Genomic DNA, 17,858 nt, shown 5'->3' with positions numbered 1-17,858 from the left:
GTTTGAGACGGTAATGATGGTTTGTGCCTGGGTTGGAAACAACAAGTTGTTGTACGCTGTTGCCAGGAGCTGGCCTATGTCACTGTTTTAAATTATTATTTAAGTTTGAGTTAAAGTATTGCACGTCTGCACGTGACCTACTTGGAGGTGTTGAACCCTTCTGGTGTCAACTAGCTACCATATAAGCCTATTTATGTGACTGTTTTAGAGTTTTTGTGTTGAGTTGTTAATAAATGATGATTAAAAGGACAACTAGGTTGGAGAATCTTAATGTGTATCATAGATAGGCTTTACATTATTGTAAACCAAATCAATAAATGTTAATGAAAATGTAATTGGGATTTTGGCTTTTTACGTGAGGTCTTTCAATGAGCAACAAAATGTTATGGTATGACAGGATGAGCCGTTTGGTGACATCATCATTTCACAGGAGCAGCCACTGATTGATCGAAAGCTGTTGATGATAACCTGCAATTGTTCTCAGACAAAACTGGTATGATGATACATATTCACCTATTAAATCAGTGTTCAGGTTATTGAATTTAATATTATAATTTTAATAAAAATTTAACTGGGGTAACAACATAGCTTCAACACAATTTTGTTGTGATATTTTGTACTCTGTGATAAACAAAGCTATATAAAGTTAAATCTTTTTAAGAATGAAATTTAACTTTTGTTAATTTATGCAAGTTTTTAATATTTCTAAATGATTGTGATGATAACATTTTTATTATAATATTCCTGTTGTTATTATTATAATACTAAATGTCGTTCTGTTATGTAACTATTTTACATCCATTATTCTGTTCCACACTTTATATTTATTCATTTTACTATAATAAGAAAAGAGTTTTAAATACAGCAGTTTTGCGCATGCATGAATTCCGCATTGTTGCTAGTTCTAGGCAATAAAGTTTAATCATTTTTAATTGACTTTTTCAAGCATTTTTTTTCTAAATCACAATTTTTTCCTCATAGTAATTTTGAAACATATGCATGAAATCATGACCACTCATGTGAGATAAAGAGTCATATCAGTAACCTTATTAAAGCTGTTTTATTCTACATGGGGTAGGGGTGCCCTCATGAGGGATGTCATTTTAGAATCACATGACCGGCTGAATACTACTTGCTTAATCTCAGTAACTGCCCTGTTACTGGACACTTTCAGTCATGGATTAAATTAATCCTGGCTGAATGTGAATAGTGAATTTCTACAATGGCATCAGTAACTGAATACTACTGTGTTTAATTGATGCAGCACCCAGGCCGCTAGGTGTCAGTGTAAGCCAATGTAAACTACTTCGATATATCAAAAAATGACTGAGTGCACCTTCAATATTATTCATATTTGTATATACTGTACCCCAATTTTACCCATTGAGGACTTTTACATGTACACATGTTATTGAACTTGTGTAAATGTGATACAGCATGAACCATCACAAAACTGTTTTCTTTGATTACAAACTTCTCTTTACAGGTTAATCTCACCAACACAACTGTGCAATATATATTTACCAGTTAATTTACCGTAAGTCAGTTTTGGCACAAAGTACAGTAGGCACTAGGTTTACCACAAACACAAGAGAAGACAGAAGTGAATATGCTAAAATAAATGTCAAGTTATTTTACATACTTTAAACCTTCATAAGCAGTCAAGACAATCAACTTTGTCAAAAATATCAAAATCACAATTCAGTTTAACCCCAAATATTTCATCATTCTGTAAAACACTGTCACATTAAAAAAAAAAAGAAAGAAAGAAAAAAGGTTTTTCTCACTACAATATCATAGCTCTAACAGTGCAAAAGTTCAGAGGAATTTATACTAAAAATAGGGAAGTCTTCCCAAAAAAATAGTCTCTGAAACACTGAAACCCCTGAAAAGAATAAAAGTATGGTATTATTTGCTTGTATAGAATTCTATTTTTTTTTTTTTACTTTAAAAAAAAAAACTAATGAATTAACCAAAAGGATAGTTACATGATGTTGAGCAACAATTATAGTCTCTAAAAAAAAAGATTATTTTTTTTTTCAGGAGAACAGTATCTCAAGCCAACATCAAGTTCTATCATTACTAATATTAAAACTCTGGAAATACTTATAGTTTTTATTCTCAAGACAATATATCATTCCTCAGGTATCTCAGATTTATGTTTTTGCTGTCTGCATTTCATTAAACCCTAGGGAATAACTAATTTTATCCTAATTTATGCATTCCAAATGTTATCCTATTATAATGCAAATTTATCAAGACAGTTTTGCCACAAAATTCCTGAGAACCATCAAAGCTCATGATCAGTTGGATGTTGGAAATGGATTTACAATCAACAGTAAAACTGGGTGCCTGAGGGATCAAATTATGAAACGTTGGCTCTGAGTTCTCTCTTGCTAATAGGTGTATCTTGACAATGGTGTGTCTTCTAGGAGATCATCCTGTAGAAAAGCAAATCAGATGTTTTACTTTTGATGTCAGCACTTGGATTGAAAGCGCTCTCTGCTTTTATAATTTCCAAAGAGCCAGGCAAAATGGAGAACAGCACTTAATTACAGTCTTTAGTATTTAATGGTTTTGCAAAATATGCAAAAGACAATAAATAATATCATGTCTTGTGATCTATAATATTGTCAGTAAGTCTCAAATACTGTATAAGTTCTTGCTTACCAAATGCCAAGCACAGAAATACAGAAATATCTAAGACAGTGGTTCTCAATGTGTTGTGCTTCGAGACCCAGATTTTACATTGGACATCAAGTGGCGAGCCAACACGGAAGATACACAGTATATTTGGTAAGCAAGTGACAGATTTTTGCTATCTTAGATATGCACGAGTTTATGATTAGTTGCATTTTATTATTTGCTGTAAGCATCGTTTTTTTTCCTACTGTCTTTGACCCTATTAGAATAGACCTAAGGCCCAATTTTGGGAACCACTGCTCTAAGACACATAATCCAGCTGTGAGACTCACCATAGGGAGGTCTTGAAGCCTGTGGAACTCTGGATGCTCACTGCGTTGGCGGAATCTGAGAAAGAGCACGGCCAAGACCATGGCGGTGCAAATAATGAAAATGGAGAGTAGAGTGGCAAACAGGGGGTCCAGGGGGGAGGTGGGACCGTGTTGAACTTTGTTTGATTCTAGAAGGTGAATGGAGTAGAAATTAATTATCACTATCACAGGAACTAATAAAACTGAAGGAACATCATGTAGCCTACTCAAGGAACATAATGGAGCCCTGCACAGACCACAGAGGCAATTACAGTATTAACAAGACAAACTAATCAAATTATCGTTGGTGATTGTGCTTAGGAGATGCAGTATGGCCAAAACATACAGTAGACTCTTCTACTGTCACATGAGTTTTTTAAGCCAAAGACACAACTCAAAATGGACCGAATATTGAGGAAAAAAATAAAATAATTTTCTTATATGTAGATAATTAATGTTAGGCCTGAAACATACTCTACATAAGTATGTGAATGTTAACACTGTTGTTGCATTCTGAAATATGTCAGAATACTATTTATAATGCAACGCAAGTGCACATTGCATTCTTAGTGTTGCCGCAAGACAATTGTTGAACTTTTAGGTCAAACACTGAAGAAAATCTCGCTAAGCATATTCTGTCGACATGTTAATAGCTAGCTACCTGAATCATAACATATCCAGTTTAATGGCACAGACATTTGAAAGTAACTCTTTCACCCCTTGAATACTGAGGTGCATAAGCATTCACATCTATAAGAGCTTTTCCACTACTGGGCAGAACGGTTTTAAGCAACGGTTCCAGTCGCATTTCCACTTGAGTACGGTTTGGTACAGTATGATTACAAACTGTTCCCAGCCCGGATTTCCCAGCATGGTCAGCTAACCATACACAGGACAGAGAACCGTTCTGGTAGAATGGTTTAGTGACATGGCAACTCGCGATTGGTCACTTCCTCAGTCAGTCCATTCTAATCCTGATTTCATAGCACCACTGTGGGAAAAGAAACCTGGATTGGTACATAACAGCACTGTTCCACAATAAGAACCATTCATCACACACCTTCATCCCCCACGTCCAGTTCAGAGGGCACATCCTGGTGTTCCAGTGGAGAAGGGCCTGTGACCTTTGAACTACTGGTCAGGGCAAACTGAGATGGTGCAGGATAAGACAGGGTGACTGGCAGAGCTGCTTGTGTTGTCTGGGACACACTGCTGGTTAGAGGAGAGAAGGTCTGATGTCCTTCACCTGGACTGATGGATGTTGCAGGACCTGTGGTGACTACTGATTCTGAAATGGTGCTCTTTACATCAGAAACTGTTGTGCTACTTACAGAAGAGGCTGCATGAGAGAAATGAGACAAAACAAAAAACAACAACAAAAACAAAAAGTGTGAATAAATCACTGTGAAGAAAAGAGAGTTTGAACTTGAAAGGAAATAAATAAAAAATAAGAGCACTTGTGGGAAAACATGCATATTATAGCTAGATCTGAACGTTTTCTGAAGAAATTGTGAGTGGTGTTTGATTTTCATGAAAAACTCACCATCACAATGTTGGAGTTGGCCTGACTAGGTGGTTGATAGGATGTTCTAAACTGTCATAATTGTAAGGTCTGGCATAAGTGTACTACACCAATAAATAGACATTTAGCTGCCCTAAATATAGATATGCTTTCAGTGTAATGACTGCATGGGAGAAGGATATTATTTACAAACACAGTCATGTTCCATGCAGCCATTATTTGTGGACAGACGTCTGATAAAGTGTGTGGAATGTGGACCGGCACTTTCCCTGAGAGCCTCACGAGTTCAGGCCTTATTCATGCCATCCGTAAGCCCAGTGTGCTATCTTTAAAGTGGAACAAAGCGATATACACCCACATGAATGCACTCACACTATGTAAGAAGAACGCAAATGTCAGCTTATGAAACTTGCATCATCGTGTTCATACAATGGCTACAGCAATATGCAGCAAACCCACAGTTTCCTCAAAGCACTTAGCAAATACTGCAACAACAAATTTACAAACAATGCTACCATCTTTACCAGCATCTCGGGCTGTGTTTTTCAATGGCTGATGCCAAAGCCAACATCTAGAGTGTTGGGTGGCCAATGGCAGATACAATGCCAACAGCAATTTAAAGATTCAATGAAATAAAAATGAGTGTTTTGTGACTCTTAGTCCATCCCTGTGTCCGAAATCGCATACTGTCAAAATATGTACTATATTTGATGAAGGACGCACTTCTCATCCGGTAAAACAGTACGAATGCAAGTAGTACGAATAGATTCCTGTAATACTTTGTGACGTGCATCTTGACCAGTGACCCAAATATATGACGTAATAACAATAACTGTGAAAATAATCAACTCTGATTTAGTTAAAGGGGTCTTGATATGAGGAATAACATTTTCCTTGATCTTTTAACATATAAGAGTTCATTGTACTCTAAAAACACATTGTAAGTTTCAGAACTCAAAACTTCCTCTTCACTGCAAAAAGAGCATTTGGTGAAACCAAGCTGCCAAAACGACTCATTGACTACTTTCTCCACATTGTGATGTCATTTGCATCTGACCGCCTCCACGAAAACACATCAACACCTACTTTACCTTATCACTTTAGTAGCCCCGCCTAGTAGCGGTGAGCAGTGAGATGGCAATGAGCGAGCAGGTCAATAAAGAGCAGAGAGCCAATCATATCAGTGGGTGTTCAGACACACTACACCATTGGCATACTGTTTTTGGCATACTATATAGTAGGGAAGTATGGATATTCGGACGCAGCGCATGTCAATTAGCTTTGAGGCCATTTATATGCTAGAGTACTGATTCAATTAGTTAAATGAACTTTTGGCAAGATATAGGAATTAACAATGTTAATGTTCTTCTTTGGCAAAACAAACCAAAAATATTGATTACTCACCTTGCACTCACAGGTGTCTATACATTTTTGTCCAATAAAATGCTCTCTACAATGAGACTGTCCCTCCCACCTGCCACTAACTAGCAATAGCAAGAAGCAAAAATGGTTTAATCTTTGACAGAAATTAAAGGCTGTTGGCCATTTAAAAAAAGGGATGAGCTCTTCAATATGTTCCTCCTGTGTTTGTGATTTCAAAGTCATGATTTCAAAATGTTCCTATGTTTCCTGTTTTTTAATAGTAAATATGTCAACACAGAAATGAAAACTGTGTTCGTCAAGCAATTTCATGAATTCGGTAACACTTTACAATAAGATTCCATTTGTTAATATTAGTTAATGCTTTAGGTATTAGGGGTGTAAAGATCCATCGATCTGGAACGATGCATCGATCCAATAACAAATGATCCAATGTTATCGATACAACACGTAAATATCGATATAGATTTTTTTTTAAAGATGCACCTTTATTTTAATATTCTCATGTCAGCCACGTCCGTACGCATTTCCATCAGGCAATGAAGCAATATTACATTCATTTCACTTTATGAGCACTAAATACACTTTTCATGTGAGACAAGGAAGTACGCAGGGTCTGAAGTATTGGCAAATATTGGATCGCAGGCCAAGAGAATCGATATAAGATCGTATCATGATGAAATGTTCGATTTACACCCCTATTAGGTATCATGAACAAACAATGAACAGCATATTTTTTTACAGCATTAATTAATCTTTGTTAATGTTAGTTAATTAAAATACAATTGTTCATTGTTAGTTCATGTTAATTAATAGTGCATTAACTAATGTTAACAAATACAACTGTTGATTTAAAAAAATATTAGTATATGTTCAAATTAACATTAACCAAAATTAATAAATGCTGTAATAGTATTGTTCATTGTTAGTTTATGCTAACTAATGTTGTTAACTAACTTTAACAAATGGAACCTTATTGTAAAGTGTTACCATGGATCCTTTAATGATGATGTCTAATGAGACATATGAAAAATTGCTGAAATTACTGTAAATTAACTTATTTTAAAACTGGAGTATATAATTTCTGCGGCACTACTGTCACCAAACTAAACTGCAAAAATAGTGTTTTTTTTTTAATTTTTTTAATATGTTTCCTGAACATTCCGTGCCATTGGAGAGCAAGACCAGCGTTTGGTGGGGGAAGGGGAGGGGGCAATGAAGTTGTTTTATTGGCTTATGCCTAGCCAATGAAATGGGATGTTTTTATACGCAATGATGTCACACCACAGCGCCAGCCTGCACCTTTTTGTTAGGGCAAAATAGAGCCAGTCATCGCGATGAAGAGATCTAACAATCCAAGGCTACGTTTTGTAATTATTAATTAAAAGGTTTAAAAAAGTTTTGTAAAACTCCCACACTTATCAATAGGTTTTCCTTCACTGATATACTAACATATATTATTGATGAAGACCACTTTTACAAAACTTTTCTTTATACTATTTAATAAATTCTTAAAAAATGTACCCTCGGATTGTTAGATCCCTCCATCGCGATGACCGGCTCTGCTTTGCCCTAAAAAAATGGTGCGGGCTGGTGCTGTGGCATGATGCCATCATGTACAAAAATTTCCCATTTCATTGGCTAGGCATCAACCAATAAAACCACTTCATTGCCCCCTCCCCTCCCTGCCAAACACTGGTCTTGCTCTCTCGCATGTGTATGCTACAGGTTTTTCGCAAAAGTAGTTGCAAAAGTCAAGGCGTGAAAACTTTAAGTTGCAGTGCCAGATTTGAGAGGTTATAAGTACCGAATTGTGGTTGTTCTGCAAAAATGTACAAAGTACAAGTTAATGTGTAATACAAGTTTATGTCTGTAGTTGTATTTATGTGAATGTAATTTTACACATTTGTGACTACTTGTCTGCGATTGTGAATTCAGAACACAAGCTTTGAATTATTGTCTTTGAGTGCAGATTGCAACATTCAACTTCAAATTTTTATTTTACAAGTTTTCACATTGGTGCTGTGAGTGTAAATTTCAAGAGTGCAAATATTTTTTGTACAAGTTCTCAAATCCAAATAAGCAAGCTCTCAAGTTTTGCTACTGATTTACCTTCATAGGAATAGATTTAACATCTCTTCAATGGCACGAACAGTATAAAGCTGTATAAAGCTCATAGATCACATCTAGACAACTCATGTTGTCTGGAGTTCTTTGTATACTGAATGTTCTTGGACAGATATTTGATCAATGTTTTATCCACAGAACGATCCAAAAACACTTTAAACTGCAGTACAGCCCATTGAAGAGACTGTAATAGCCTCGTTGTCATTCCCATTAAAAATCAAAGATGGTGCTAGTGTGAATAGGGTCTATGTGTCAGGGTTGTGGAGTGATCTGCTGCTGTTCTCCTTGTCTTTTTTTTGTGTGTGTTTTGTTTTGACAGTTCACGTGGCAGCACACCCTCCATGTTGATTACTGCACATCATCTGTTGCACCTGCTTTCTATTTTCTCTTGATTGCAGTCCCTTTTTATTGTCCCTTTGTGTGCTGTTTTGTGCCAGATTGTCTCGTGCCCTTTGCCCTGTTCAATCATCCTTCTGGTTCCTGTCGGTTTTGTTTGTTTTGTATATTTTCTAGTGGACCCTTTTCACAGTCTGTGATGATATGTTTCTGCCTTATTTTGTACCGTAAATCTAGCAGACTTTTAATTGCAATTTTTATAAAATTTTTATTATTTAGTGTCAGTTTATGCCTTATATTATATTACCCTGGAGTTTGATATTTTTCATAAATTTGACATTTTCTGTCTTCTGACTGTCGTAATCCATCACTCTCTACTTTTTTCTTCATTTAGGGTACGTTTACACGACAACGATGTACTAAAAACGGAAAAGTTTTTTCTTTGTGTTTTTGAAAAGTTTCGCGTACAGACGACAAAACGATCCCCGTTCACACGGATCCGAGAAACCGACTAAAAACGCTGTATTATGCATGCCAGGTCAGTAGTTGGCGATGTCACTTTGTAAAGAAACACTACGCGCCTGCGCACATAAGCATTCTTCCACAGAGTGGTGAATACAAACGATGAAGTTGGCGAAAGCATCGAGCAATTTTGTCTAGACGGACGATGATGTTGCTTTATTACTACAATTACTTTGCTGGAGAAGCGACAATAAACTCAAAATCTTGAGCAGCACAAACAGTCCTGTAGTCCGGCAGTTTTGAATGTCTAGCACATTGTTTTTAAGTACTCGTGCGCATGCCTATAGACCGAACATATAATACGCGTGCGCATGATGTCATCGTTTTCACAAATTCGTGTTTTTGTATGTTTACACGGAGACGATAACGGCATCGTTTTCAAAAACTTGTACTTTGAAACCCGTTTTCAAAAGTTTGCGTTTTCAGGCCCCAAAACGCCGTTGTCGTGTAAACGAACAGCCAAAACGCATAAAAAGTTTTCCGTTTTTAGTTGAAAATGTTGTCGTGTAAATGGCCCCTTAGAAAGTTGTGGAAACGTAACAGTGGCGTAATTCTTTTGATACTGGAGCAAATGGGTAAGCAAAAAATATATTTGGTGTGGTCTCCCATTCACCACTATCGAAGTTTACACTGCAGTCGTTTACTTTTGCCACCGTGTTCCAAAACATTTAGGGTTAGGTCTGGGTTCTAGTTTTACCGACCAATCAGGTAGAACTTTCCTGATGAATATTAATAAAGCTTCTAATCAGTTATTGCTTTCCTCATGACAGTTCCTCATACAAATGACCCCTTGCCGTCCCTTGCCATCCTACATTTCGGTAATTCATGGTCAGGATACTCAGAGTAATGTTTCGATAGTATGTATTCAGCTTATTAGTGCAAAACTCTGATGGATTGTGTAAATGACCAAGTATGCATCCGTACACTGTGACATGTTGTTGTTCTTAAAGTGATGGGTAATACGTTTGTTTGCGAACCTTAGTTAGACTGATAAATTACTGACTGCCTTTAAAATGAGATTTGGTTTAATCTCATTACTCTTGCCTGGTACTGAGGTTTTCTCCATGTTGAGGGTGGAGACATCTTGTGATGCCTGTGAGATAGCTGGTGAAGAAGAGGTGTCACTGTGCACCGTGCTGTCTTCGGTTGGCTGTGATGGAGGAACATTAGGTGTGACATCAGGGTTTGAGAACTCTGTCGGAGGAGACGAGACATCTTGATAGGTTGAAGTGAGTCGTGATTCCAAAATGACACTTTTGGAAGTCACATGATCATTAGAAATGACTTCATTCAGAGAGGTGAACAAGTCTGGGGCCGAGTCTGATGTTTGACCTAGGGGAGAATTACACAGAAGTAAACCCAAAATAAATAACAAATTAATTTATTAATCAAAATGGCAATAAAACTTCTAATTTAGTTTTTTTTAATCATCAAAATAAACAAGATTTACAACATGATGACAAACATTAAAAAAGGGAAAAAAATATATGCTAATAAAAATGTCTGTTATTATATTTTATATACAATTATGAAGTGTTTATTTAATTTAGTTTAAGCCACAGGAAGAAAGCTGTGTTCTCATACTGAATTGGGTATGTGGGTGTTCCAGACCGGATGTGTACAGTTGGGGAATGGTCACACAGTGAACCCACAGAACAAAGTACTTGTGACCTTTATGTGTCAAGAAGGTGCAGAGAAACAAATGGGGGGGAGGAATGAGATCTAACCAAATAAATATTCAGAGCTCTTTCTTGCTCATTAACACCCCTGAAAGTTTTAGCATGAAACGAACACTCCAGGAATCGAATTAGCACTTTATAGGGGGGAACTTTAAATAAATAAATGAAACTGGAGAATTAGAGAAAAAAAAAAAATTAGTTGAAAAAAAAAGAAAAATGTGTATTCTTCAAAGTGTATTCATCTTTTCGTCTTTGTAACGTAGTACAGTATATTCTGTCAATGATTACATACTTTTAAAATAACAGAATAAGTGTTATTGGATGGATGGATGGATAGATAGATAGATGCCCTTTTCTTCAATTAATTTGACTCATCATAGGCAAAGCGATGTCATTTTTTTGCAAACAAATAGCCTATTTTTAAGTGCAGAAAGCTAATAAAGACTCATATGAATATCAGTGCAAGACAAAGCCTGCAGAGACTGCAACGACAACTGCAGACTGGAGAATATCCACGTTGAAAGCATAAAGTAAATCACTGCTTACCTTTTATCAAATACGTATGAAGAAGCATCGCAGTCCATATAATTAAACCCCGTTCAGTCCTCATGTTAAATAAAGCGACGCTAAGCGAGCGAGCGCGGGCACCGTGTAGATTCGCTAGCTGTCGCTCGATTCCCGAGATGATCTTTCCGTTACGCTAGATGACAGCGGACATCATCAGCGCTAAAAATATCCCGAGGCTTCTGGTGTTTGAGAGCGGGGTGTGGTTGACTGCTGGAGACGTAAGCAACCTTTGGTCTGAATAACTATATGAAGAGCATGCTTCAGACTGTTTTAATTACAGCGAATCGAATCCAATGCAAAGGAATCGATTAATCAAATATAATCGTGTCAATTTAATTGTGACATATACTGTTATTTATTGCGACCCACGTGTGTGCCGGTTGACCGTCCCGTCAGACCTAATATTTTAATAGCCACCGACCAATGCTACAAAAATACCGGCATTACCTAGATCTGTCTAACTTCGCTACCCGTGAGCTGTTTGATCACAGCCGGCTGTTTTTAGACGCTCATATGCGTGTGTCTGCCCGTACGCTTGTGTCTCGTGATGAATGCAGCAATCCTGCACGAGACTCTGCGCTGTTTTTAATCAAAATACCCCTCTTTAGGCGATATGAATGTAAACACAGCTGTTAATGAATTACAAGAGTGTAAAAAGACATGATGAAATCTGCGCTGTCTTGACGAGTTATTAAAGCAAACACAGACGTTCATGTATAAGCAGACGGGACAAATTCTTCAAAGTGTTAGATCTGTGTGATGTCCAAATGTATATAAGCTGCATGCTGTCTGTTACAGGCATTGGGGCATTCTTACTGCATCAAATCAGTCTTAATGTATATCTAATAATCACACAGTAAAGAGTGTCAGATATTAGTTTCATTTTGCATTAAATTACTTTTTTAATGTTTTTATATTAGAATTATTATTTTTTTATGTTTAATTACTGTTGCTGAAAAACTTAAAGCACTGTTTACACTGTTCTCTATTTAATTATTGGCTCTTGAATAATTCCTATAAAAGCTTGGAGCAATTTTTACAAGAGACACTGAAGGCCACACTGTTTTCATTTAAATTGTTATATATATATATATATATATATATATATATATATATATATATATATATATATATATATATATATATAGTTTTGAAACACTTACTCATTCTTTATTATAATTAAATTTTTTTTCTTCACTTTTTAGAATAATAGTAAAGTCATCAAAACTATGGAATAACATAAATGGAACTATGGGAATTATGTTGTGACTAAACAAAATCCAAAATAAATCAAAGCTGTGTTATATTTTAGCATCTTCAAAGTAGTCACCATTTGCCTAGAATTTGCAGACATGTACTCTTGACATTTCCTCAACCAACTTCTTGAAGTATCACCCTGGGATGCTTTTTAAACAGTATTGAAGTTCCCATATTGGCCGCTTTTCTTTATTATTTGGTCCAAGTCATCAATTTCAAAAACTTTTATTTATTTATTTATTTTTTTTATTAAATTTTAGATTTATAATAAAATAAATTAATATGGTGGCACAATTATATTTTTGTCTACAAAACTACTTTCAAACATTTAAGCATACGCCTTCAGATCAAAAGATTTTTAAGATCATGAGAAACATTTCAGTCGTGTTTCAAAAATTTTGACCGGTAGTGTGTATATATATATATATATATATATATATATATATATATATATATATTTATATAGTAAATGAGTAAAATAACAGTGTCTTATTGCATATTTGCCTACCAGTGCAAAACTAAGTTGACATAAAACTGTTAATGAAGCTTTTTTCCACTCGTTTTGCTTTTTACTTAGCATGTGAGAAACAGACTAAATCGTTTAATTTATTTTTATGCACTTTTTTAACAGAATTATAATTATTTATTTATCTATTTATTTTGCAATAATAACAAGGTGCTGTTTAGTTTGTAACGTATTCGTTGCACCCTCTTGTGGACTTAGGACATTTAAATTTATGTATTTGATTTACAACTTCATTGCATTTTTGCATAGATTGAAGTAGAGAACATTTTGTCAGAACTTCTAGTACATTACATGTTACTTTGTTTAATACCCTTATGTCCAGGTTTTGTAAATCACATAAGCACTTTTTTTTCTTTATTCTTTATTCTAAGCAAAGAAATTGTGATTCTCAATTTATCCAGAATCATGCAGCTCTACTCTTTGCTATATTTAAAGCACTACAACTAAACATTATATGATGTTTTACCTATCATTGTTTCTTATTAATGTACAGTCATTTCAAATCAGATGATTGCAACACGCTCCAAAAAAGTTGGGACAGTCGAGTGTTTACCACTGTGAAACATCACCATTTCTTCTAATAACACTTATTAAGCATTTGGGCACTGAAGACACAAGTTTGCTATGTTTAGAAAGTGGAATTTTCCCCCATTCATCCATTATGTATCTTTAGCTGCACAATTGTACGGGGTCTTTGTTGCCATCTAATGCGCTTAATAATGCGCCACACATTCTCAATTGGAGATGGTCAGGACTGCAATCAGGCCAATCTAGCACCCACACTCTCTGCTTATTCGGCCAGTATGTGGTTTGAAGTTGTCCTGCTGGAAAATGCAGGGACTTCCCTGGAAAAGACGGTGCTGGATGGCAGTATTTGTACGTATCTGTCTGCATTAATGGTGCCCTCACAGATGTGCGTGTTACCCATGCCATGGGCACTGACACACCCTTGGCCCATACAGACACTGGCTTTTGGACCTGACGCTAATAACAGCTTGGATGGCCCTTTTCCTCTTTAGCCCGGATAACACGACGGTTGTGTTTTTCAAAAACTATTTGAATTATGGACTCATTGGACCAAAAAACACGGTTCCACTGTTCTACTTTCTATCTAAGATGAGACCGAGCCCAGAGAAGTCGGCAGTGCTTCTGGACAGTGTTGATGTATGGCTTCTGCTTTGCATAATAAAGTCTTAACTTGCATCTGTTGATGCAGTGGCGAGTGGTGTTGACTAACAAAGGTTTACTAAAGTAATCCCAAACCCATGTTCATGATATCCATTACAGATGAATGATGTTTTTTAAGACAGTGACGTCTGAGGGATCAGAGAACACGTGCATTCAGAAGTGGTTTTGCCCTTCACGCAGATTTGACCAGATTCTTTGAATCTTTTAACTATATTGTGCACTGTAGAGGGTGAAATGTCCAAAATCCTTCCAATTTGTCTTTGGGGGTCATTGTTCCTTCATTTGCTGAAGTATCTGTTGGCAAATTGACAAGTCTTGAATGATCCTTGCTCTTGAAGGACTAGGCTGTTTTCGGAGACTCCTTATACAGAATACAGTACTATGACACAATTGCTTCACCTGTTTAACATCTGTTTCACATTGCCTTGTTATTTCAAATCGTGAAATTGTTATTAGTCTTAAATTGTGCCAGTCTCAACTTTTTGGAGTGTGTTGCAATCATCTGATTTGAAATTACTGTACATAAAAAAATAAATAAAAAAATTCACAGGGTAAATCATCATATAATGTTTAGTTGTAGTGCTTTCAATATAGCAAAGTGTGAATATAATTTACAAATCACTTCTTTTTGTTTTTATTAGCATTTTTCATACTGTCCCAACTTTTTCAGAATTGGGGTTGTACAAAAATTACTTTACTAGGCTAGGCCTATACTATACTATACTATACTAGACAAATTTAAAGTAAAAATATGACTATACTATGCTATACATATTTGAAGTACATATATTACTATACTATAATATATCATACTATACTACACTATCCATATTCAAAGTACAAATATTACTACACTAGGCCTAGACTATACAAAACTATACTATACATATTTGAAGTACAAATATTACTACACTATACTGTAAAAAACTATACCATATTATACTATATATATATTTCAAGTACAAATATTACTATACTATACTTTTATATAATATACGATACTATACATATTTGAAGAACAAATATTACTATACTAGGCCTAGACTATACAAAACTATACTATTCATATTTGAAGAACAAATATTGCTAAACTATACTACACTTTATATATTTGAAGTATAAATATTACAATACTATATTATACTGTACAATACTATACTGTACTATACTATACATATTTCAAGTAAATATTACTATACTATACAAGACTACAGAAAAATGTTAGATGTAAAATATTAAAGTAGTTTTAGATGGAGTAAAACATGTCACACTGAAGCTTGTGAGCTTCAGGTGAGCTTCCCTCCCTCCAGGACATATATACCAGGCGGTGTGTGAAGAAAACTCGGAGGATCATCAGAGACTCCAGCCACCCGAGCCATGGGCTGTTCTCACTGCTACCATCAGGCAGGCGGTATCGCAGCATCAGGACCCGCACCAGCCGACTTCATGACAGCTTCTTCCCCCAAGCAATCAGACTTTTGAACTCTTGATCTCCCATGATCAATATACATCAGCACTGCACTTTATTAATCTTATTAGCTCACACTGGACTATCATAAATTATATTCTCTCTTAACAACACACTGGCAACTGACTATCAGCTGACAGCCTGAAGGTCAATACAGTACAATACAACCTACTGTATATTTTATATACTATATATACTATTTTTATTGTATAATGTGTATTCTATATTGTGTGTATTGTATACTGTACATTGTATATTATTATTTGTATATTGTGTTGTGTGTAATGTTGTGTATATTAGATATGTAACTTGTGTTGTATAAATCTGATGTTTATTGTAAATTGGTACTGTCTCATCACTGTCATGACTGCTATGTTGCTCGGAACTGCACCCAAGAATTTCACACACTATTGCACTTGCGTATATGGTTGTGTGACAATAAAAGTGATTTGATTTTTGATTTGAAGGGACACTGCTGTCATTAATTGAAAATTCACATCAACTGCTCATGAACTGTGTATGATTAGCAGTTAATTTGTGCCTAAATCAATCCATCTGCTTTTCTGAGGAGGCATTTAAGGGTGTAAAATTATTCATAAAAATTAAATGTGTGAAAGCTATATGTTTAGTACGTTTTTTTTTTTCCTTCTCTTTAACAGCAGTAGGCTAACACCGATCAGCCACAACATTAAAACCACCTGCCTAATATTGTGTAGGTCCCCCTTGTGTCGCCAAAACAGCGCCAACCCGCATCTTAGAATAGCATTCTGAGATGATATTCTTCTCTCCACAATTGTACAGAGCCGTTATCTGAGTTACCGTAGACTTTGTCAGTTCGAACCAGTCTGGCCATTCTCTGTTGACCTCTCTCATCAACAAGGCATTTTCCGACCACAGAACTTGCTGCTCACTGGATGTTTTTTTGTTTTGTTTTTGTTTTTGGCACCATTCTGAGTAAATTCTAGAGACTGTTGTGTGTGAAAATCCCAGGAGATCAGCAGTAACAGAAATACTCAAACCAGCCCATCTGGCACCATCAATCATGCCACGGTCCAAATCACTGAGATCACATTTGTTTTCCTCATACTGATGGTTGATGTGAACATTAACAGAAGCTCCTGACCCGTATCTGCATGATTTTTTGCACTGCACTGCCATCACACGATTGGCTGATTAGATAATCGCATGGATTATTGTTGGTGCCAGACGGGCTGGTTTGAGTATTTCTGTAACTGCTGATCTCCTGGGATTTTCACACACAACAGTCTCTAGAATTTACACAATATTAGGCAGGTGGTTTTAATGTTGTGGCTGATCGGTGTATAAAGTTAAAATTAACTGAACTTGTACTGACCCTCTCATTCCAACACACTGATGTGACGGAGTCTCCATCCACTGACAAGTCACACAACCTCGTCACCTTGGTAAGTTCAGAAGTGTACAATGAAAGGCTCATTACTGAAAATCACATGCATTCAGTTCTTCAGCTTTCTGTCTTTACACCTGCTCTCATACCTGACTGGTGCAGGCACTCCACAGGTAAACACAGGCTCCCAAACCAACACTCAAGAGATTTCCAGCAGACCAGTCCACCTGTTCACATCACACATGAAAAAAGATTAATACACAACACATTCAAAATGTAAACATTTTTGTATCAAACAAACAACATCTTTTAAAACCTTAATCCAAAAAACCCCACACAAACTGAGTACGTGAATATAATAAGATTTACGACACAGCATATTTGCACATTTCTCAACAGTATACCATAAATTAGGTGACATCTTTGTTATGGAGACTAATGGGGACGTTCAATGAGCATAATATTATTTTTATATTTAAAAAACAAAACAAGTAACTTTGTAACTGAAGTGTACCAGGTTGAGATAGAAGTCATCCTGCAACTCGTCATCCAGTCATCCTGCATTCAAAGAACCTTGAATGAGATCTTGGAAATATTGCTTGCTGGCTTTTGAGGTGACCGCAACCGTTTGTGACTGCAGAAATGAACAAACAATAATTTAAAGGAATAGTTCACCCAAAGATGAAAATTCTCTCATCATTTATTCACACTCATGCCATCCCAGATGTGTATGACTTTCTTTCACCTGCTTAACACAAAGATTTAATGAAGAATATCTCAGCTCTGTTGGTCCACATAATACAAGCCAACAGGGTCCAAAACTTTGAAGCTCCAAAAAGCACATAAAGGCAGCATAAAAGTAATCAATAAGACGTTAAATCCATGACAAAAACACATCCAGTGAGCGGCAGTTCTGTGGATGGAAAT

The 17,858-nt window shown here is 36.0% G+C and overlaps 1 protein-coding gene and 1 long non-coding RNA gene across 2 annotated transcripts; both read right to left on the bottom strand.

Annotated features, from left to right (window-relative positions):
* Window positions 1–1,342: 1,342 nt before the first annotated feature.
* On the bottom strand, window positions 1,343–11,314 carry LOC127441018 (serine-rich adhesin for platelets-like). Its single transcript, XM_051698134.1, has 5 exons — window positions 11,106–11,314; window positions 9,925–10,212; window positions 4,054–4,332; window positions 2,976–3,142; window positions 1,343–2,441 (listed from the first exon to the last, which is right to left on the bottom strand). The coding sequence occupies exons 1-5, from the start codon at window positions 11,167–11,169 to the stop codon at window positions 2,397–2,399; spliced, it is 843 nt and encodes a 280-aa protein (XP_051554094.1). The 5' UTR covers window positions 11,170–11,314; the 3' UTR covers window positions 1,343–2,396.
* Window positions 11,315–16,918: 5,604 nt separating this feature from the next.
* On the bottom strand, window positions 16,919–17,553 carry LOC127441023 (uncharacterized). Its single transcript, XR_007897267.1, has 3 exons — window positions 17,446–17,553; window positions 17,081–17,158; window positions 16,919–16,985 (listed from the first exon to the last, which is right to left on the bottom strand). It is a non-coding gene; the product is annotated as an uncharacterized LOC127441023 (long non-coding RNA).
* Between the last annotated feature and the right edge of the window lie 305 nt (window positions 17,554–17,858).

This window comes from Myxocyprinus asiaticus, chromosome 5, assembly GCF_019703515.2.
Source record: "Myxocyprinus asiaticus isolate MX2 ecotype Aquarium Trade chromosome 5, UBuf_Myxa_2, whole genome shotgun sequence".
NCBI classification, from domain to species: Eukaryota; Metazoa; Chordata; class Actinopteri; order Cypriniformes; family Catostomidae; genus Myxocyprinus; species Myxocyprinus asiaticus.
This window is presented reverse-complemented; position numbering and strand designations above follow the sequence as displayed.

Bases quoted from the DNA above. Each gene is read 5' to 3' on its own strand.
- LOC127441018 (XM_051698134.1), bottom strand. From the start codon at position 11,169: ATGAGGACTGAACGGGGTTTAATTATATGGACTGCGATGCTTCTTCAT. The intron at 10,213-11,105 runs GTAAGCAGTGAT...ATTCTCCCCTAG, and splicing joins TCATACGTATTTGATAAAAG to GTCAAACATCAGACTCGGCC. The intron at 3,143-4,053 runs GTGTGTGATGAA...TTCACCTTCTAG, and splicing joins ACTGGACGTGGGGGATGAAG to AATCAAACAAAGTTCAACAC.